General features: G+C 37.0%; 1 protein-coding gene across 1 annotated transcript in view; it reads right to left on the bottom strand.

The window, feature by feature from the left end:
• FAM13C (family with sequence similarity 13 member C) overlaps positions 1-23,174 on the bottom strand; it is a 126,876-nt gene that overhangs the window by 73,882 nt on the left and 29,820 nt on the right. Inside the window, exon 6 of the mRNA XM_075758789.1 lies at positions 19,775-19,821. Within this exon, the coding sequence (XP_075614904.1) occupies positions 19,775-19,821 (47 nt within the window). The remainder of the gene's footprint in view (positions 1-19,774; positions 19,822-23,174) is intronic.

The following is a 23,174-nucleotide window of genomic DNA, read 5'->3' on the forward strand; positions in this document are numbered from 1 at the left end:
AGCTGATATAACAGAAAATTAGCCTGACATATTGAGAGAAGTAAACAGGGAGCAATTCGGAGAGAAGAAAACAAGATTGTACTTGCATTTTATTCTTTTTGGGTTTAAAGTGACCACCTGCCTGAAACATTAACTGTCATAATAGAACAGCAGCATATATTTCCTCTGCATTATTAGGTTTTTATTTCTGTTTGTAAGAGCTGATTAGTCCCAAATGTTGAAAGAAGAGGAGAACAGCACATGATGCATTAAGGAAAGTTTTGCCATGCTTCAGAGTGGGCAATGGAGGTTAAAGCAGCAGCTGCTTTGTCAAAGTAACAGATGCAGAGTCCATTGTGAAATTTGTGTTTCATTAACATGAATATTAGAAATGTTTCATTAGTTTACACACAGTCAATACTCAGGTCAATTGATTCCCAAGAACGTCAAAGCTTTCTAAAGCTTCTTGGAAAAAAAAAAAAACATTTTGCAGTAAATTTGGTTGCAAGATTGATCTGTGATCAGTACCACATCTGGACAGGCACTATACTATAAATGTAATAAAAGGCAAAAATGGTTTTGGGGTATTTTTTGCCTTTTTTACAGTCAAAACTTTATTACTATAAAGTACTCTGATCAAATTCCTCTACTTGTTTTTTAAAGACACTAATTAAAACTAAAATCTTTGATTATGTAGCAAATAATTTATGAATGAGGTCAAACTACTATTATTCCAAAATCCGGTAAACTCTCAGGAATATTTTTGTTGACAGTGCATAGGTTGGTTTTCAGCAACATTTAAGATACCTGACATTTGAAGAAATATGTACAAAGTAGAATATACACTTTTGAAAAGGGACAAAGATGACATTCAAACAAACACTATAATAAGGAAATCTTTCAATAACATGAAATAAAATAGCTAAAAGAGAATGTCAAATGAAGAACAGAATGTAAGTTCCTAAGAATCTGCAAGAAAATGACCAAAATTACTTTACTATTCTGGAACTTCATCACAGCATCTTTGGCACCCTATTGAATGGAGAAAAAAAAAAAGAAGAAAAAAAAAAAGATTCCTTTATATATGTGCGAACACACATACACAGATACATTTACATGTTTCTTATATATAATTTTCCCTGCTTTTTGATGTTTCTATTTTTAACTCCACTGATGTAGCAGAAGTTCAGAGTTCTGCTCTGCTTAGTTATTTCCTAACTTTTCATTAAAAGCTATCATGGTCACCAGTAGGACCTGTGCTACAACATTGCAGTTGGAATAAAACACATTTCTTGTTGAGTTTTGCATCTCTGGAGCAAATGAGTGACTTCAGGATAGAAAGTGATGCAAGTGATGAGTACCTTTAGGATCAAAGAGCTTCACAGCAGCCTGGTATAAAATTTTAGTAACTGGTGAGCAAGATGTTCATACATATTGATCTATTGAGATTTTGGCTCCTAAATACCTATGTCACTTTTTACAGTAGTTCTTTGGAAAACATTGGGAAAAAATCACCAAATCACCTACTAGAATCTGCCACCGTGCACACCAGAGCCCTAATTCATCCTGAGAGCAGACAAACACATCACCAGCACCAAAACCCTATGTTGCAGATTAATCAGCAGTACCACCAGTATTCCCCACTGGAAAGGTCAAGGGCTTGGTGTATCCGTGGTCTCGCTGCCCAGCCCAGCTTACTGCTCAGCTCGCCTCTGGAAGTGTTCAAAGCATTTCAGTGCCCACTTTCAAGCATGGCAAAACTTTCTTTAACACAGCATGTGCTGTTCTCCTTTCAGCATTTGGGACTAATCAGCTCTGACAAACAGAAACAAAAATATAACAACACAAAGGAAACATACCTCACAATTGACAGCATCTGGCAGACCATCATGTTCTCAATAAAAAAGGATCATTTTAATGGATTTTGTGCACATTGAAGAAAAAATCTCAAGAGATCACCAATGCCTTTTTGGTACATCATAGCTTAGAAAGCTCTTCAGGCACAAGGCAATGTTCTTCTACTTAATTGTACTTAATAACACCCGCAAAAACATTGTGCTGCTGATCAGCAGAGATAGATAAACCATATAGAGGGAACAGCAGGGTCATCTCTATAATATGCCATCACTGATGATGAGTGGCAGACAAATCTCAGACTTTCTAAACAAGAGACACACATACCAAGGGATGAAGGACATCCTGTTGTCACACAGTTCAGATGCCAAAGTTTATGCCAACCTTAATAACAAAGCAAAACTAATACTGGAACTCCCAGAGTATCACAAATGTCTAAATGTACATCCAGAATTAAGCAAATGGTTGTTTTCCACATTTTCATGTATTATCACAATGCCTTTCCTTAGATAAACAAAAGCATTTGAACTGCAGCAGTACTGTTTTTTATGATATGGTGTTGTATTTGTTGGGGCTTTCTCCTATTCTCATTGTTTAAAAAAGAACGAGTATTGACATCTTGAGACCTTTACAGTCGCCCTGGAGTCATTAATCTCTCTGTCTGTCCTAATACAATCAGCCTTTACTTGTTTTTCACTGATATCGGATGATAGTCTTGCACATCCCCCTGACGCAAGAGCTTGTTCATGGGCATATTTGTACCAGAGACCATGAAAAGTAATACTATAAATAAATCACTTTCTTTTATAGAGAAGAAAATTCAGTACTGTATTTAAAATGTGAAAACATTTCAAAAAGTATATCATTCTCCATTACCAGTAACCTGAAGAAAGTGAATTTTTCATGTTTTAAGTGGAAGCCAGAATGGTGACTGTTATACAATTACAGACTCACTGAAATCCTAACAAGAGGCAAAACAATAAACACACTTTAAACCAAATCTCTCTGCTAAGCAAATCTAACCTTGCTAAATAAACTACTTGAGAAACGTCTTCCTTGCAATTTCTGGAAACTGACATTTTCTGAATTTGACCTATACATATTCACATTCTGGGCCTTAATAGATTTCATTTTTATGTAAACACAGACATGTTGGAGAACACATGCAATATGTTTATACCAATTATAGAAGCATCTTTTGGTAAACAGTTTGTATTCCACGTGTTCTTTGTGCAAAAGTACCAGCTACGGATATAACTTCCTACAGCAGTGTCATGGTTTAACCCCAGCCGGTAACTAAACATCACACAGCTGCTCACTCACCCCTCTTCTCCAAAGGGACAGGGAGGAGAATGGAAAAAAAAAACCCTCATGGTTTGAGATAAAGAGAGTTCAACAGGATAACAAAGGAAGATATTAACAATAATAAATAATAATAGATTATTAATAATAATAAACAACAACAACAACAATAATAAATCAAGTGATGAACAAATGCAATTGCTCACCACATGCAGGAAAAAAATCCCAATGCCCAGTTTGTTTCCTAGCAGTGATTCCATCTCCCAGCTAGCTTCCCCAGTTCTATCTGGAGCATGATGTTCTATGGCAGGGCATATCCCTTTGGCCAGCCTGGGTCAGCTGTCCTGGCCGTGCTCTCCCAGCTTCTGGTGTACCTGGCAGGGTGTGAGAAACTGAAAAGTCCTGGACTTACTGTAAGTACTACAGCTACCTAGCAACAACTGAAAACATCAGTGTATTATCAACATTATTCTCATACTAAATCCAAAACACAGCACTATACCAGCTACTAGAAAGAAAATTACCTCTATCTGAGCCAAAAACAGGACAAGGATTAGGTCCTACTGTCTCCATGGAAAAGACTGTCCCATCCCATCACTGCCACTCTTGATTTTTCCATTAGTCCCCTGCACAGACTACTATATTTACGTGAGAAATACAGCTAGCAAGACACTGAAGTGTTCAAAAAGCAGTAGAAAAGGAACAAAAGGCTTATTGTTCAGTTCCAGCACTTGTGTTTCTCAGTATTATCCACTCATGCCTTGATGTTATTTCAGAAACAAATTTTACCAAAAATAGAAATCATGTATGGTCTAAGGACAAGCCAGAACAACATGTGTACAGGTATACATTTTTCCTTATCTTATATTTATTAGATATATATTTTAAGTCCTCAGATAATTTTCTTTATTACATCTCAAATATTAAAGAAGCAATTTATAGCTCATTAATTTTATGGCTCATTAAATTGTGATTCAGCCAACTTATATCTGTCTCAGCTCAAGAGTGAGATTTACAGTAAACTTAGCATATAAAAAAAACCCCAATAACCCAAGGTAGTACTAAGAAACAGGTCGAGGAAAGAATAGAAACAATGTATGCCATGAGCCTGTAATTCTATTTGCCTCATTTTCAGATGAAGAAAATAATCAGAGGAGCAACCACTAAGAAAATTAATGCACAAACACAATGTTCTGTACCCTAAAGTTACTAGACAATACTATCTCAAGGATTTTTTTTCCCATCTCAATGATTTGGCAAACACTTTTATCTGGACTTTCTATGAAAAAGTCAAGTCTGACCTTGCTTACTATAAGAATCTCTGTGTAAAGGGCTTGCCAACAGTAACTATTGGACTGGTCCTGAAAGGCAAGTTGTTTCAAAAACAAACGTTTTCCACAGAAAACTTGAGAAAAAAAATTCTTTACGGTTTCAGCTGGTGTCCAGTTTGTTACTCAAAGTTGGAAAATTAACTAATGAATTATGGAATTCTTTCCAGGATGAAGCACATCATTGTCAACAACAGCAGGTGGCTAGTGTCCTTGCTTAGCAGCAGTTTTTCAGTTGATGCACACCTGAAGCTGGATCAGGCAAAAATACAGTAGCAGATTTTTTGCCAATTCTAGGTACAACAGAATTCAAGTCTGTAAGTTTGGGGGCTTTTTATTTATTTATTTTACCTAGAGGCATTAATTTATTTTAGCAAAATGCTTTGTTACTGATCTGCTTATTACATTCCACGCAAAATACTGAAATATACTACAATATGTTAATGCATTCTGATTTTTGCTTTTTGAAAAGTTTACAAAGGCATCTTCTCATGCTTGTTTCTTTTGAGAATCTTTTTAGTTATTACTGTATTTAATATTATGGAAAAATAAATAAACAAATACCTTCATATGGTAATGTTTAACCCAGTAATCTTTAAAGAAAGGAATCCCACAAATTTATCATGCTATTTTTGTGGAATATGTAATGATAAGTATGCTGCATTTTGTATTTCTGTGAAAAACTTAAAATTTTCAATTGTCTATTATCAAACTATTTCTCATAATTTGTTCAAAGGAGCTAAGGGCTGCAAGTATTTAAGAACATTATGCCTTTCACATACATAAAGGTATAATGTCCAACAAAATTCAGTTTCCAAGTGAAAGGGCAAGTAATCTAGAATATCACAATGAAAGAAAAAAGAAAAAAGGAAAAATGATATTAAAAAAAAAAATCTGTGCAAACTGCCATTTCATTTTGCCCAGAGATCAGATTTCTGAGGCTGCAATCTTCTTCTCTCCTTTAATTCATTAATCTTAGGAACATAATGGTTTTGAACTAACCAAATTTCTGCCAACTGTTTAACACTACCTTTTGGAATTGGGTGAAGTTCTTCTGTCATGCCTTACCATTGGAGAATTGCAAGTGTTAGCCTATGTTATCCTCCCTTGAACAACAGTCCAAAACTCACTAAAGCACCTGGCATTCTTTATAAAAGAGCATTAGATGAGCATACTCTCTAAGATTTAATTTTTTTTTTTGTGACTGCTCTTCTAAAGTAACTTTTTTTCCCCCTCTAACTCTCTTTCCATTTTGGAAAAGATTCATTGTGTTGAATTCACCAAGAAGTAAGCTTTTAAGACAGGCAGACTGCAAGTAAAATCACTGTTTCAGGGGTCCTGACTCAGAGAAGGACATGTACATGCAGGCACTTAACCCAGCTGGGCAGATGTTCGGAGTGGCGGTGCACTGGCAGCTCTTACCCAAACAGTGTAGCTGTGACATCTCAACACTTCTGCAAAGCAGCCCATGACTAACCATGGGTTTATCGATCCCTTTATGGAGGCTCATCTGAAAGTGTTGACACCCTCAGTGACATCAGCCTCCCACTATTTTTTTTTTATTTGCAAGCTAGGATATAATTTTCATTGCTTGTTGTGGGCAATCCATAGGCCTAATTAAAATTGCATCTATATCTCCTTTCTAAGCAAGACAGAAAACAATAATTGATAGCAAATACTAAACATTTGTTGAAATTGCATTGGCAGAAATTCAGAGAATACTGAGCAGGGGTAAATCATCACCACTCATAAGCCTGCCTCAGCGAGGGGCACTTATTTTCTGAGTGTGTGGTCAGATACTGAGATGATTCTCATTAATTTAGTGACTTTGGGGAGATATATGTGACATCTTTTAGTATCAAGTGTGATTTAACAGTCTACAATTGACAGCAGCATGTCTGGAGACACCTATATCAGACATTCTTGCCCAACTGTGATATTACATGTCTATTTTTTTAATGAGAACCTGTTTTATTGCCTTCCTTTTAGATAACACATTAGAAACTTTCAGCAGGTTATAAACTCCTTGAGCTTGGAACAGTTCAGAAAGAAAGATTCTTTGCTGTCATAGTGAGATTATTTTTAGTTCTTGAGAAAACTAGACAAAATATTACATCAATCTGGATAATAAGTTGCCTAAAAATAGGCATATTCAGAATTTTTTCCTTTTGTCCTTTATGTTCCTCACACACCAAATGGAGCTCAGTCGCTGGGAACTGCAGTAGAGAAGTAGACATATAGAAAGGAAATCTTTAGAAAAAAAATCCCATGTAAATCAAGCCACTGATGCACTCCATAAATATATAATAAAATACATGTTCTTCTGCTTTTAAAGTGTATTGGGAAATGAAGCTTTTTTTGGCATCAATCTGACCAAATGCATTCAAAAAAGACTGAAATGGACAGACGAAGTTATTTCAAAGAGAGAGAATGAAGTGAGATGTTGATGTAACATTTGTAAGAAAACCATATTTTCTTGGTGACCACTTCATATATTTTCATTAACCCCCCTCACACCTTTCAGCTTTGCTGAAGGGAGACTAAACAAGCTGTCCATCACATATTAAATTGCAGGATAAGTGTGCCTCCTCCCATCCTGAAGCTCGTATGCTCAGACAGTCCGTATGCTTGCCACACCTCTGGCTCATGCAACCCTTCCTTGACTACATCACAGTTTTGGCAGGAGTAAGGTGTCAATTTACCTCCTACCTGGCAGCCCAAGATATGTATCAGCATCACTGCAAAACTACGCTGTATTTTCTCTAGGGTTTCATGACACCTGAGAATGTATGCTTTAGATGGTTATTATCCAGGAGTCCACCTACACTGTACTCGCACCATCTGCTTTCCCAGCATGGCCATATTACACTTTTACAAGTCTCATAAAATCTTCTATGGTCTTTCTAGGTGCTCAGATGTGACGAGACTGAGGGCTTAAAATATTCTCCAAAAACAACATTCCAGAAAATTTTCCAATTTACCATTTTAATTATATACAGTTTATTTAAAACCCTGTTACCACCTTTCAGGGCAGTCCTTGCTCTTCTGAACAAATCTCTTAAAAATAAAACAAACAAGAAAAAACAAGAAACCATGACGTAAACCATTCCCACAGGATGCTATGGACTATGAAGGGATACAGTTGTTTGAACAGGTAAGAAAATGGAAGTACTTTTTACACAAAATTGTGATTTTGAAAAAAAGATACTAAGCTTTCTGCATCAAAGAATTAAGAAGAAATACAATATACAGAATTCAAAACACAGCTTGGGGGGCCGGGGAGAAGGGCATTCTAGCTACTGCCCTGAAAACCTCTACCAATTTGTTTCTCTTCAGGGCAGATTGCAAAGCAGTCAGTGATTTTTTTTAGGTTTTGGGTTTGGTTTTTTTTTTTTGGGGGGGGGGGCAGACAGGGAGCATGGAAAAAATGCAGTATTTTGGCACATTGAGGATTTTACTGGAAGGATATATGTCCATGAGAAAACATCTGCAGCATGCAGTTTTAATGAGATTCTGTATCTGTGACATTAAATTACATTTTTAATCTGCAGATGGTAAAGAATCACAGCTGACAATTGTAAGGGCTTAGCTAAAACTTTTTCTTAGATTTTTTTGGTGAAGGAAGAATACATACTCATAAGACAGCAAATATAAACCTATGGTCTGAAATTCAGTCAGGATATTGTCTTCCCTGTTACCAGTTTTGTATAGTCTCCAGACCCACCAAGTTGGACATGTAAGCAGCAAATTTCTCAGAGCTTTCTCTGAAAGACAGCTAGCTTTTTTCATGCTGAATCTAAAACCCAACAGGATTGTATCACGTATTTTTTGCTTCATAGAAGTGGCAAGATGAAAAATATCTAACACATTTGTTCATTTGTGCTTACATGAAAAAAGTAATTGAACCACATATCAGCCTTCTCAAAGTTATAAAAATATTTCTCAAAATCATCAAACAAGTCAAATAAATTAGATATCACAACTGATTTAAAAAAAACATTTCAGTAGTGTGATTGGAGGCTTGCCTGCTTTCAATGTGATCAGCTTCTTTTCCTTTTAATATTTGAAGTCTTCCACCTGCAGGCTATTAGCTTTAGTGCTTTGTCAAGAAAGAGTCAGAAGAACTGATAAATAGAAAATACTGGTTATTTTTGCCAGCCAACAGAAACATCAGAGGTGACAAGCAAAGCTGGCCAATATGAAGTAGCTCAGCATGAATTTTCCATTAACTCAGGAATATGCTACTTGTATGGAAAACTACTAAACTTCAAATCTAGGAAGAAAAGTGCTGCTGCTGACATATCTGTTTCAACATATTACAACGAAACCAAAACAGAAATTCAAAGAGTTTGCTTTTATGAAGGTTATAGTGTGAAGTAGTAGGAAGAATACTGGGTTGTTTTTTTTTTTTTTTAAAAGAAGATGGTATTCCTTTTGAAGCAATGGTTATAGGACAGGGAAAACAAATAATCATTGTTTATAAGAGATACTCTAGGTTCATTATATCCCTGTATTACTTGGAAACATTTTATATGTAACATACATGATGCAAAAAATACCAAAGCTTTGCCAAGCCCTGATGAAAATGGAAAATACTTTGGAAAACTAGGTGGCAAATGAGTGTGTTTCATACAAAAATCATCAATATCAGAGAAAATAATAAGCAGTCACTGAAAAAAGTAACAACTATTAAATTAACTATTAAATTGGAGATCGACCAAGATATATTACCCACACATTCACGCACAAACCTGTCTGAGCCAGGTGTAGCAACTGGATGAGTTCTACTGCCCACTGCATCAGATCGCAATATTAACACAAAGTGAGCAATCCTCTACTAAGTCAGTATATCATCTGGAAAAAATTATGAAAGTGGCACTTTCATTCACTATTGACACATTACACGCGGTCTGAGAAAGAAACAAAACACAGTTACCTTTAAAAGGATGAGAACACAATAGCCAATATATGCATTGGTGTAAAGTCAAAACTCTACTTCAGTTTGCAAAGGGCTTTAATAAAACTTACATGGTACTCCCACAGTTGCCTTGCCTGTGCAGCACTGCTGCCCATGGGCACAGGGGCATCCAGGGCAGAAATCAGCTGGAAGCTTCGGAGACCAAATAAGGGCCCCAAAACACTGCTAGGTGTTAAACCAAACCCCAGCTCAGACATTAGGGAAAGTTTTTGAAATCCCAAAGCAGTATTCTTGAGTACTGCTGGCTTTTGGTGCTGACCGTCACAGTGCTACAGAACAGAGCACGCTTCCAGCATAAGTCAGAGCACAGCCGTGAGCTCGGTGCATCTCCTGCACTGACAAAGCCTGAACACACCACCCACATGTCCAGTATCTTCATTAGCCACAGACAGTTTGCATGAGATTTGTCAGACCTTACTGACAAAGCTCAGTACATGTGCCATTTTTGAGGTCTGCAGTCCATGAAAGAAGAAAACCGAAACATCCAGAATTTCCATTCCTTCCATAAAACAGTAACAAACACTGCACCAAAAAACAGAGAAAACACATTTTATTTTCATTTCTTTCCCCAGCAGTGGAAGTTTCCTCTAAAAGACTTCATACAAACCAGGGTCAGGCTTTCCTTTCTCAGTAGAAATATGGCTTAAGAAAAGACCAATGAGTACAAACATTTTCAGAATCCAGGCAGTGCACAAAATTGCACTTCTAAAATTTTTTAATTTGCCAATAGCCTCATATGGAAAGGATATTTAAGCGTATATTAGTCTATCACTGAAGGTCTATGCTGGTATAACTCTCTATAACAAACTCTAATTGGAGTAACACTGGCATGACTCAGATGTTAGATGGTATCTAACTGTACAGTTACCAATGAATTTTTGACATTGGCCATACACAAGAAAAGATTCTCAACCACCTAAAACATTAGTTGTAGTACTTGCAAAACACTTGTCCTCTAGTAAAGAGACAAAAGCTTTTTCATTCTAAACTCAATGAAGTGTCACCAAAACATCCCATACCGTTGGAAAGGGAACACTTTGCAGAGAGATATGGGTCTTAAGAAAATTTTTGTCAAGAATTTTTTTGAATTAAGAAGTCTGGTATAATGTGGCAAGAGAATGACCCAGAGTGATCTGAAAATAAAAAATTCTGCCATGAGACAGAGTACAAAACAAGTGTCTGATGAATAAGTCAAGCTCTGGGAGAACTAAGAACTGACTACAAGGCAGTGAAAGAATTTCTGTCTTGAGAAGGAATATTGAAACAGGGGAATAAATAGTTATATTTTTTAAATCTAAAGCATAAGCACAGAAACAGAGCTCAAATCGGAGAACAGAATGGGAGAGGGGAAGAGGAAGAAGCATCATCTGCTGAGGACTGCCGCCTGCTAGGCCTGCTAGTTGTGCTGAAGGAACCGGCCTGCAAAAGTCAGATGGAAGAGTCTCTGGTCCAGATAAGAGGCTGTGTCTTTGAGAAACAGGATGAGAGGAACAGTCTTAGGCTCCTTTTGCCTATCAGAGTTCAAGAAGCATCCGGATGACACTCTTAGTCATATGATTTAGTTTAGGTGGTCCTGTGAGGAACAGGGAGTTGGAATTGATGATTCTTATGGGTCCCTTCCAATATGAGTTATTCTATGGTTCTATGATCAGAGAACTGGGATAGGACATAGAGGAAGTTTATTACCACTAGAGCTGCCGAAAAGAAAAAACTATTCCCTAAAAAAGCTTTGCAACTTTCTTCAGCTGTTTCCTTCAGAACCACACATTCCTGAGCAAAGAACACACATCAGAGTTCCCCTAGGGCTCCTGGAAAGGTTGGAAGTGCAGCACTGACCACAAGTGCAGAGGAGCAATGCCGCCGGGGTACCAAGGAGGAGCATTGGAAGTCCAGATGAATTACAGACAACCCAAAGAGACCAAAACTGGAAGCCCCTGCACACACAAGGACCTGGCAGGGGGCAAGGAGACCCACGGGTCAAGCATGGGTGCTACACGTAAGAGTGCAAGGGGCATTAATTCTCTACTCAACAGCAAAAGAAGATTTAAATGCACATCTCAGCCCAAGCCCTCTTCTATTGCCCACAGCTGTGCCATCTGCACAGATGTCTTACAGTACGGATCATCCATTGCATACAACTCATATTGAAAGAGGTCCCTTTTCCTTGCACCAGGAGTCTGAACTTCTACTAATGCTTTCCCTTATTCCTTCCAGGCAAAAAGCATGTGACAAGAGGGTACTGGGACACTTAGTCACAAAGGTTCTCAGCCCCTTCTCAGCCGAATAAAAACATTGCCTTCAAACCATCTAAGTAGTAAAAGAAAAAACCTCCACAGCATTTCCCATTGGTCATATCAAAACATTATAGACTTCATCCTTTTAATTACCCCCAGAAATATGTTATCACATATTCAGGATTGTGTAGTGAAAAGCAACACTAAATAATATTTTTGTTAGCCACGAAAATTATTTCATTACTTCATAAAGAGCCAAAAGACTTTAGTTACTTCATTGAAGTTAGTCATAATTAAATCTTCAGATCCCAAGAAATTCAAAGCAAAACAGATAGCATTTCAACCTAATATGCTAGGGAAGCAGGCAAGTTTAAATATTAGAGCAAATTAATAATTGTTTAATGAAATATAAGGCAAAATCAGAGGCTTTGTATATTGCTAGTGGTTTAGAAGTGCCTAGGTTCAGAATACTTCATTAAACCTGCCAATTAATTAGTGGGCCTAATGACTCCCTCTCTGGCAATCTGAGAAATGAACAGGAACATCTTTTCTGGCCATGTCCCTCCTCTTTGGAAATGTTTTGCAATATGTTGCAATAAAGAACTACCATTCCTGCTCTCCCGTGCAAAGAGGGTTTTTCATGGTTTTGTGCCATTACTCTCAATTACTAAATTACTCCAAAATAATTAAATAGAATTAAACAGCTAAATGGCTTGTGGTATCAAAGAAAGCATCAAGGAGTATCAGGGAACTTCTTTCCCAACCCACTGAATTTCTGTTCTCAGTAATAAAGCAAGATCTGATCCATAGTTACATCATGGATCAGTAGTCATGGAAAATAATATTACCACTGTTTTTATGATGATTCACATCCTCTAATTTTCAAATTCTCTTGACAATCCCGCTGTGCCACAAACAGCATTAATGTCACACTAGAAGAAAACCACAGATCTTAAGTGCCATTTCTGAGAAAGGACTTCACAAAATTCATAGTCTGTTATTTTCCAGGCTCAGCCATTGTCAAAGATATATCCACAGAACAGTAACAAATTCAATGGACAATACAGTTCTTCAATATTTCTCAAAATAACAGACCATATAACGTGTAAAACATATTTGACCACAAAAATAAAAGTAAGACCTAAAATATTCCATATTGATACTGTTCATTTTATGAAAAAATCTTTTCATACCACTTTTCCCATGCAGTTTGAGTCATGAAAAATATAAGATGTTGAAGCTAGGGCAGGAAGCTAAGTAAAATTTAATTAGTTGCAGAGTTCTGCTCTTTAACTTTGTTTCAACAGCAAATAAAATCAGCTTTAAGACACTTTCTTTCATACTCTTCTTCTGTGAAGAAAGATTTACTCATTAACTCCCTCTAAAGCTAAGGAACTGCTCCAAAAGCAGAGCCCAGTACCAAGCTGTATTATCATAGCTACTTACGCTGGCAGGAAAGATGCGTAAGAAACTAGGCATTCAGCCTTCCCTCCCCACTACTCCTCATGCCTTTGTACTCCCCATTAACACTAGAATGACCATACCCCTGAAGCCAAGAGCTGGTCCACAGATAGGAATAGTATATGCGAAAAGAGTTGGCTATTTATATATTTTGCATATGCTTTAATTATACTATCACTACAGCACACAACAGCAACATGCTTTATAAAGGACTGACAAATTTTATGGTAATTAGAAAGCCCAATTAGCAATTCTCACACCACGGGCAGATTTTGTTTGATTGAGCAACAGTTGAAGAGAGGAAAAATTAGAAGGAAAAAAAGGCTTAAAGGTATTTGAAGTTACAGACAGAAGAATCTAAGTCTGTAATTTAAAGTATATTTAACATATGTTTGAAATCTGTTCTTCTCAACGAGGGCTCTGACTTGCTTCTTGACTCAGTTCTCCAGCATTTTTCTCTCATTGACATAACTGGCTAATTTCTCTGGAAAAGAATTTTATCCCATAAGAACAACTATCAAGAGCTAAGAGCAAATGCAACTTTAGCTTAGCAAGTTACATACCCTCACAAAACATTTCTGAATAGAAATACAACCAGCAGTTATACTAGTATAGGTAACACTCAAACAAGAGACAGTTTACAATTACCTCAAGTTAGGAAAACCCCCTGTTTTTATAATACAAAATGGTTTCCTGTAGTGGTTTATGCACCTTTTACTCTTAAAGTATCTACTGCCCAAGGTGATCCTATTCAGTTCCCAGTTAAGACACATCACCAGCTGGATCAGAAATGCAGCCCTGTTATTCAGCGCAGTTTAGAAAGGTGCCCAGGTATGCCAGCATTGAAATGTTGCTTTTTGATGTGAGAGATGGATGGTGTAAGTCAGAAGTAAAGCAAGCCCAAACTCAGACTTGGGAGGAATTCTGAATTTCGTAGCTCAATACTGTCCCTAGTGTAAACTGGACTGACTTCTCTTTTGACATAGACTACCCAAACCTCTTAAGTTAAATAAATTCTATTTTCATAAGAAATCAATAGGGAAACAATTCATGTAATTCTATTTCTTCAGCTCCACCCACGCAGCTGATATGACTCATGATCCTCAAAGTTGTTTCAGCTTTCAGGGATATTAGGACTTGCCTCATTCAATTTACTGTAGCACTAGTTATACTGAGATACAGACACCTGCTTTACAGCTGTGAGAAAAATAAGCTACTTGACAGCAATTAAGGTAAAACTTTGCTTTGGCATAAATTCTGGAAAGCTGCTATTTCCTCAGTCTGCCATGCTCCCTGAAGAAAGGGTGAAATGTTAGCAAATTTTAATGACTGCTTTTAAGGGGAAATGAGGGAAATACAGAGAATTATACTTGCAGATTAAAATGTGGTAACTTAAAACTTCTGTACAGTTCTACTGTCAAAGCCCCAATGCTGAAAATGAACCCACTGAACTACAATTTATCATGATTGCCAACAACACTTCCCAAGGATTTTGCACACATGTCAGTTGTTATTGGATTTGATTTTACTAGAGACTGGATGAGAACTATTCTCTTTCATTTGGAAAATACTCAAAAATTCCTTCCTTTTTTTCAACAGTATAAGTTAAAAATGAAAGCTTGACATTTGGCACAATATCTACTTAGAGTATTTCCATAATTTATGTCTACATTCTCATCAAAACCACTTGAAATATTCCTTGCTGCATACCCTACATCAATATACAGGACTCAAAAGTGCACATGGATGGATAGATATCGCAGAACTGAGCTGACACTGGATTGTGGATCACATTAGCTATAATCATTGATGATCTATTAGAGAAGATGTGCCTGTATCTGCTTAGTCCAGAGTTATCCCTAGGTGCTTACAGGCAATGCCCAAAATGACAGGACTTGCTTTCTCTTGACCAGCTTGACTGTGTAAACAGAAAAAATTAGTGTTAACAATATTACTGTAAAAAAAAAAAAAAAAAAAAAGTAAAACCAATTAGCGTAAACAGTGGAGTAGCAGTAACAGCAATGAAAATAGGTCTTTAAATGTGGGTGAGGGAGCTGAAGCAGTAGTAGCGTACCACATTACACATTACTCTGGAGTAAGGGTGCACATGCATATGATGGGGAAGTAATATTAAGCTGATTTAGTTGAACTAGTACACAAGGCTGTGTGGATGCATTGCCCCTTAACGAGGTTTATTTTGGTTTAATTCATATCAAGCAGAAAAAAGTCTAAGAAAAAATAGACCTACTCTCAAAACCAAAGGAAAAAAGCATCGTGCAGAATTTTACATTACTTTAGCTAACACCAAAGTAAGCCTGTGTACATGAGTATGCATGTGGACAGATACACAAAACCGTGGATTTCTTTAAAACTCTCACCTACAGGATGTAAAAAGGGTATTTGGGAAGACTAAAGCAAAGCCAAGAGCATTTGCTGATTAATATGTCTTCATCATTGACCTCACTACCAAGAAAATATCAGAATCAAATTTTTCATTTCCTATATTTTGTAGATCAGGAAAAAAAAAAAAACAAAAAACACACAACAAAAAAACCCACCAAAAAGTAATTCCATTGTACTGCAAGAGGCATCGGTATCTCAAGCCTACTGCATAGCTACAGATTTCCAAACCCTGGTCAACTTTTCTGAATCATTCAGTTTAAAATATAAAGTATGATCAGAAAAAAATCTGATCAGAGAAAAAATACTCTGGAAAGTTTTATTACACACTTTCCTTTCGTTGCAAATTTTGCCATCTTTGATCTTCACTACAAATTGCCATTGTATTTGCATTTTTTATGAAAAGCATATTAGGACAGTGAAAGAGGGAAGTGAAACATCAGCCTTGTGATCCCTTCCTTCAAAGCACACTTCATCCATTTCTTATAGTGGCACTGGGAGGTATAAAATGGAGCTAGGCAGGACAAAAGACCAATTCCCCATAACAATAATAGTTCTGTTTGTGCCTACTAGATTCAACAATATTTAGCATCATGTACATTGAGACTAGTGACACTGTCCTGGTTATAGTGTGGTGCCATGAGGTTCAAGGATAGCTGCAGTTATCCTTGAATTTAGCCAGCAGAGTTGGTAAATCTAATTATATTTAACAATTAGCTTTTAAATGAAAAGAAGCAACAACAAACAAAGCCCAACAGGATGAATCTGCCGTAATTAATTGTTCCCAAAAGAAAAATATCCTGCAGCATTTCTAGAATTCTATACATGCTAGTAGTCTGTCCCAAGACAGACAATTTTATTTGCCCTTAATAGCAAACTTAAAGGGATTAAAATTGCCTGGCTAAGCATACTGATAGATGTCTATCAAACACATTTCTGTGTATCAGATTCCCAAGCTAACAGATTTGTATATGCAATCAAGTTAAGCTTCTATGAAACAAAACAGAAAATCAGTTAATAGGTATCTTGTGGTAGCGTACTGATTTACTTTAAAAGGGCGTAACACTAAACAAGCTAAATGAAAGACAACTCCTGTTACACAAAATTAAAGTAACAGAAGTCTGTAACTTGTTAATCAAAATCATGAGTCAACCTCACTTTTCCATGGTAAAAGGAATTTCATAGAAATTAAATTATCGGGACAGGTTTTAGTTCCAGAATATAAGAGTACAAGATAGAAAAAAGGCAGTAAGTAACTGAAAAAGGGAACCATCATCCTGTTTTATCTGAGAATGTTTATATTATAAAAGAAACTAGCAACACTAAACCACAAATAACATATTTTACATCAGTGATGTGAAGGCAGGTGCATGGTAATGTCTTGCTCTCAGTTCAGAGCTAGCCATGAATTTTGGAAAGCTAAAGTAGATTTACTGTTCTTTCCCAGTCATGTACTCTTAATAATGCCCTTCTTTACTGATGTATTTACTGGGAAACTGGGCAGCACTTAATTGTGCTTAGACTTAACATAAAGGTGATTTTATGGTAACCGAATACCAACACTTTGGTTCTCCATCAGTAAGCTTCACAGTACCTTCAGCAGGTTTCTCAATTACAATACCTATTCCCATCACAGCAGACTGAGGCTATGGCTCTCTGTTCTACGTATTTATTTCATTAGTATTTGTGCAGTACACATCTTTTTGGTGGCAGACTGTCACATCTAAGAGCTGGTTTCAGAAGCAAACTTCTTGTAGCATTGGATAATTTTTACCAACAATATCGCTGAATGCAAGTAGTGTCCCTGCTTGCTGGAGGTCAGGATACTTCATTCAGATGCTCCATTCTCTGCCCAGATGAGAATGTGCCATGCTAACTCAAACTAAATGGTCAAATGGTTAATTCATCCTATTTTGCCAGAAACAAAATAGCATGCATTTTCACTGCAACAGAGTGGCACTAACAAAGAGCTGGGGTTACAGCTTTGTAACTGGTACCTTTGACTGGCCTGAGGGTTTGCAAAGTGGTTATTTACCAACAGCATTTGCTTCGTTTCATTTAAATGAAAACAAACAGTTGAGACAGTTCATATCAGCAATCAGCCCACGTGCTAATACTTATTAAACAAAGAATAAAGCAGTGCTTCCAAGACAAGCATGTTCAAATTCATTTCCTGAAAAAATTGCCTTTTGCTGATCTTCACCAGACCTTGGTTGTAAAAGAATGAACACCAGTGAACGCTAAGTTCTCTGACAAATGCGAATCTGGCTGTCCCAAGGATACATAAATTAGGTTTCCATTTTCTGCAGAAATTTCAGTTAAGAGGACAAAATTATGGCAGATGGATTCACAAAAAAAAATTTGGGCATGAGACAATTTTTTTTTTTTTAATCCAAAATGTACGGCACAAACTCAAGATAAAAAACTTGGCTTTAATTCCACTCTGTGCCCAAAGAGATTTGAACTTAAATCCCTAAGAAGAATGCCCTAATTCCAGTAGAGTTGAAGCTGAGCGTTTCCAGTCTCGCTGTTGATATGCTCCAGTGTTTATAAAATACGTTCACATACACTTCTTTCTTTTTTTTTTTTTTCATTGCAGATACTGAAATTCAGCTGTTTGATAACCCAGATGAACATCCAAACCATTACTTACCTATTGTGTAAGACAGGAAGGACTTAAATTCAGTGTGATCAGAAAAAAAAAAAAACCCCAAACAATTGCCAGTTGTTCATTATAATAAAAAATGTAGCAAAAATGCCGAGAATTCCTATTATCTGCTGAACCCAGTACTGTATCTCAGATCCAGAAATGAGTTAGGACTATATGCAAGTCCTTCACCAGACGTAAACAGTCAGTATGATTTAGAAGATACGCTCTCACAGAACAGACAATTATTTCAACAGTGCTTGATAATTTCTATGGTGATAAAGGTTCAACACTGGGAGGTACTATCCACTGGCAAATAGAGATACTATCTTTTGAAATCTTCTCCCTTGACTTCTGTCTCCCAAATGATGTATTATACTCCCTTATTGCTCTACTAGTATTTGATTAGCTTTTGGGAAATGCCAGCTTGTCTCTGTTTCAATAGCTTTGTCTAAAACCTTGAATAATCTTTCCTAGTTCTCTCAGAAAGCTATTTCCTAACTAATGTGGTTTATTAATCTGCTGCATTTCTGGCAAAGCAAGCAGAATATTAAGTAGGATACTTCAGCAGCATCTGGCATTACAAAATATCTGGGAAATATTTGAAGTTGCTCTGAACCATAACATCTTTTCCTTGTCTTTTTCACTTCGGAGCACAATAAACTTGGCCTCCATTATGGTGTTTCAGTGGAATCTCAGAACAAAACCCACAAAATCTAAAAGACTGGAATGTGTACTATGATTTTACAGTGGCTATTAGCTTAGTCCATGTATTTCGACTCCAAAATGCAAATGGGGGTGGGAATGCATTACTGTATTTTTAAGCCTTATGGGTAAAAATATTCCCTTAAGAATTTTTTTTGGCTAAGCTATGGTCCTGTGGTCAGAAAAGTCACATGTTGGAGAAATGATGCAAAGAAATCTAGTCTTGGGGCATAACATAACACTGTTTGTTTACATAAGCACAAGTCTCATAAAAGCCAAATCTTTCTGACAGAAACACAGCAAAGGATTTCAGCTTTGTTTACACATCACTTTTTCTCTCTCCAGAAAATTTAGCCACCTGCATAAAGCACAGTCATTGCACACCCCAACCCTCTCCAAAAAGAAGCTTCCAAGATGCTGACTTCACTACCAACCCCCTTCCCCAGAGTAAGCACACACAGTTATTGACATATTTACTCAGATTGTATCTCAGTCTACTGGTGCAATACCACACCAGTACAAACCCACAAAACACTTCCTGAAACTAGGCAGTTCATCCTCGCAGCTTAGGAAATACCAACATGAGACCCATGAAATAGGTATGTTTAAGCAGAATGAAAAATTAAAGGAATACTGAAAAAATAAACCCACCCAAGAATGAAGAATACATTTGTTTGAGGGTCAGCTGGTGACACTGGCCTTCTAGGCCTCCATTTATCTGTCTACAGCTGATATGCATCAGCATTAAGGCTTTGAGATGTTTCACTTTTTAGGTTATTCCTCCAACAAACCAACTATCATTGCACTATAGAAGTATATTATACGGATTGGTAGCGAGATATCAAAAGTTTCCATAAAGCAGTAATAACAGGTGCTTTCATCCTACCTTAATGCCATGAGTCTGTCTCTTTCTTTATCTTCTGTGTTGTTTTCCTGTGTAGAGAAAAGAAACAAAATGTACAAGGCTGGATTTCCATTCAAGCCCAGCTTGGTCCACTGTTCAGTTGTGCTGTTCTTGTCTATTTTCAGGAGGATAAACACTTCTTGTTCGTTTAGGTGTTTCTAATTTTCTTGTCATAGTCAAGATCACACCCTATCATTTTCCTAGCTCGCAGCCTTGTGAGGGAGCAGGAAACTCATTAACACAATCATAATAGAAACAGCTGGAAAAAACATCATTTTTAGAATGTTAAAATATGATTTTTAATGACCACTAAATTAGTTGTACCTTTCTACATGTGATAAAGCCATAACTCAGTAGAAACATAAATAAAGGAAAACTGTATTTAAAAAAACACCCAGACCATAAAGCATACCTGTACGGGGCACCTCTTTTGAAGGGACAAAAAAAAAAATTAAAGAGGGGAAAAATAAAAAGGAAAAAAAACCAAGGTGGAGGGAAAGCCTGTTTGGCAATAAAAGGTGTTGGGTTTTATGTTCTGTTTACTATTATACAATGGTAATAAATCCAAAATAACAGGGATACCTCAGCTTGGATTCAGAAGAATACTTTTCCAAACCCAAACTTTCTGACATTGCTGTTGCCTGAGTGCAGTCATCTCTCCTCCCCAAGAAAACCTGGCTCTGCAAGATTTTCACATTGATGTTATGCATTCCATACGTTAAATTCCCTTCTGCTCAGGGTACCTGCAATTTTACACAATTTAAGAGCTATGATAACCCTATAATTGATAAACATTGTAGCAAATGGAAGATATAAATTTAAAACAATAAGAGCCGTTAGTTGAATATGGGAGGCATCTGTAAGAAACACCAAAGTAGCCAAGTGGGAAGGATTTTTAGAACTCCCCAAACCAGCTGGAACATTTGCCATTTAAGACTGAACTAAGTTTCAGCTTTGAAAGACCTCAGTGGTACTATTTTAATTTATTTTAAGAGATAATAAAGTTTTGAATCAGATCCTGTGTTATCTGGACCCCAAACAGTCAGCAATGTAATTGGAAGCTGGAAAAACTATTCTAGTTTTGCTACCCTTTTCACTTTTTATCCTTTCATCCCTTGTAATTTTTCCTCTCTCAGTGCTATATCCTAATCTAGAAAATTAGGACATGTCAAATATTCACCATTTTGTAGCACAGACAGAAAAGTGTTATTGTAATTGTATCTGTCATCTAGTTATCATGTAGTAACAAAACAGCCACTACATACCTAATCAGAGCTACTCAGGAAGAACTTGTCTTGCATAAAAAGTGATCAGGTAACCTTCTATTAACTCAAGCCTCAAGCAACCTTACAATAATTATCATAAAAATGGAAAACTCCTGATTTAGGCCCCAAGTCAGGCAAACACGCATGTGCTTAACTTTAAGAACTTAAATATGCTAAGCACTTGCTAAGTAGGTTGGCAAGCACTGAACTGCCTTGTTAAATAAAGCAAGACCTAAATCTTACACACACACACACAGAGCAGTCAGTGCCTGCCAAGAGGAATTTCATGTATAGCACTGAACTACACAATTTCCATCCATTTACATTACTAATACTAATAATGCTCAGGTGAAAAGGAAGATGATGAGCTCAACAGCTCTTAGATATAGCTCTCTAGTATGTGAGAATGCCAACCTGGAACCCCAAGACTTTTCATTTTCTTTATTTGCTTTCCTCCCCTAATAAATGCATATAAGTTTCCAGTTTCACTATAAATTTCCCTGACTATAAATAAGGATATGCAGTTTTTTAATCTTAATCCCCAAATGTACTGGTTCTCACTTCTCAGCAGCACAGTGTGCCGGATTTACCAACCAGTATATCTGCCTGAACATTGCAGACACCCTAGGCCAAGGAAACTACTGCTGGGCAGATGGTTAGGACCTCCTGAGGTCTCTTCTGTCCTGAGTTATTCTACAATCCTGAACAAGTTGGTTCCCACAGCTCTATGGCTGCAGTACTCACCCTGGATGGGAAAGCTAGGTTCAATTCCCTCATCTCCCCAGAACTGTACCCTAACCACTGCAAACTCCAGTGGGTGAGTGCATTTCATCCCACCTGAAACAGCTGCCTTATTTTATTCTGGCCTTGTTCCAATATTTTGTTAAACTTTTGTGGACTGAACCTAGGCCTCCCTTTTCCTCTGCAGTGACTACAGTTCCCCTAGGTTAAAGAGTCACCATAATTTTTGTTCAAACTCCCTCCAGGATGATCAGTTTTTAATTATTGCATGGTCTTCACTGGAACCTTTTCAACAAGGGGTATTAAGTGTCTTCTTCCTGAGCTTTACAATATGAGCAAAGAAAATAAACTCTTTAGAAGTGGTGCAGCTATGAACAACAGATAGCACACACAGCTTCATTGTTTACTTCACTATACCTTAAATATACATAACTGTTTTTTAATTGCACATGGATTTCTGCATAAGAACAAGGATTTCTCCAGGGATATTTGCAGTTAGTTAATGTAAGAAATTACTGTAATTAACAACTCTTCCAACAATTTAAAAATGCATCCCTTGCAGCCAAGGAGTCTGGAGCCACAGAAAAGGAAAACAGGTCTGCAAAATAAATAATGTTAAGTATCTGACAAAGGCACACAAAAACATTGAAATTGTTGGGGGGGTTTTGTTGGTGGGTTGGTTTTTTTCCATTTTAAAGCTAGGTTTTTGCTCTAGATTTTTGGACTTCTTCCACTAATAGCTAAACCACTGTGGGATGTTTCACAAAGCTATTGTATATTGCATTTGACCAAGTTGGTATTTGAGTGGAGGGTAGAATATGCCAAAGAGAAGCCATTTGTTTGACAGTACCTTAGCCTATTTTAAGTAAAAAATTGCAATGCAAAAGGTTAATTTCAATCAGTACACTGAGGCAGTCCATAATAAAAATTTCACACTTTCTATAACCACAAATTTTCTAATAAGAGTGAAATTTTCAAGCTTCTTTGAAAATGCAAGTCACTGAATAAGCGCCACAGGGTAATTTTTGATCTGAAGGTTGTATACTAATGACTTTACCTACCCCTGTCCAATCACAAAGAACGAGCTATTAAAAGGTGTTAGGAGTTTTAATTTTTGAGAGATTCAGGGGAGTCTACTGTAAATTAAAAGGTCTGTCTTCAGCAGTTCTGCATGTTTCCCACCATTGACCCTATGTAAAAATGTTCTTCATCCATGCACCTTTCCCCAAGAAGCATCTCCCTTTTCTGACAATGCAGTAGAAGGCCCGCAGAGAACATGACACTCCTACGAATGTTACCATTGAGGACACATTTCTCCAGAATCTGCTAATACAACCCCCCCCCCCCCAAAGTAGCCCCAAACTCATCCTCTCCAG

Source organism: Balearica regulorum, chromosome 7, assembly GCF_011004875.1.
Source record: "Balearica regulorum gibbericeps isolate bBalReg1 chromosome 7, bBalReg1.pri, whole genome shotgun sequence".
Taxonomy (NCBI): domain Eukaryota; kingdom Metazoa; phylum Chordata; class Aves; order Gruiformes; family Gruidae; genus Balearica; species Balearica regulorum.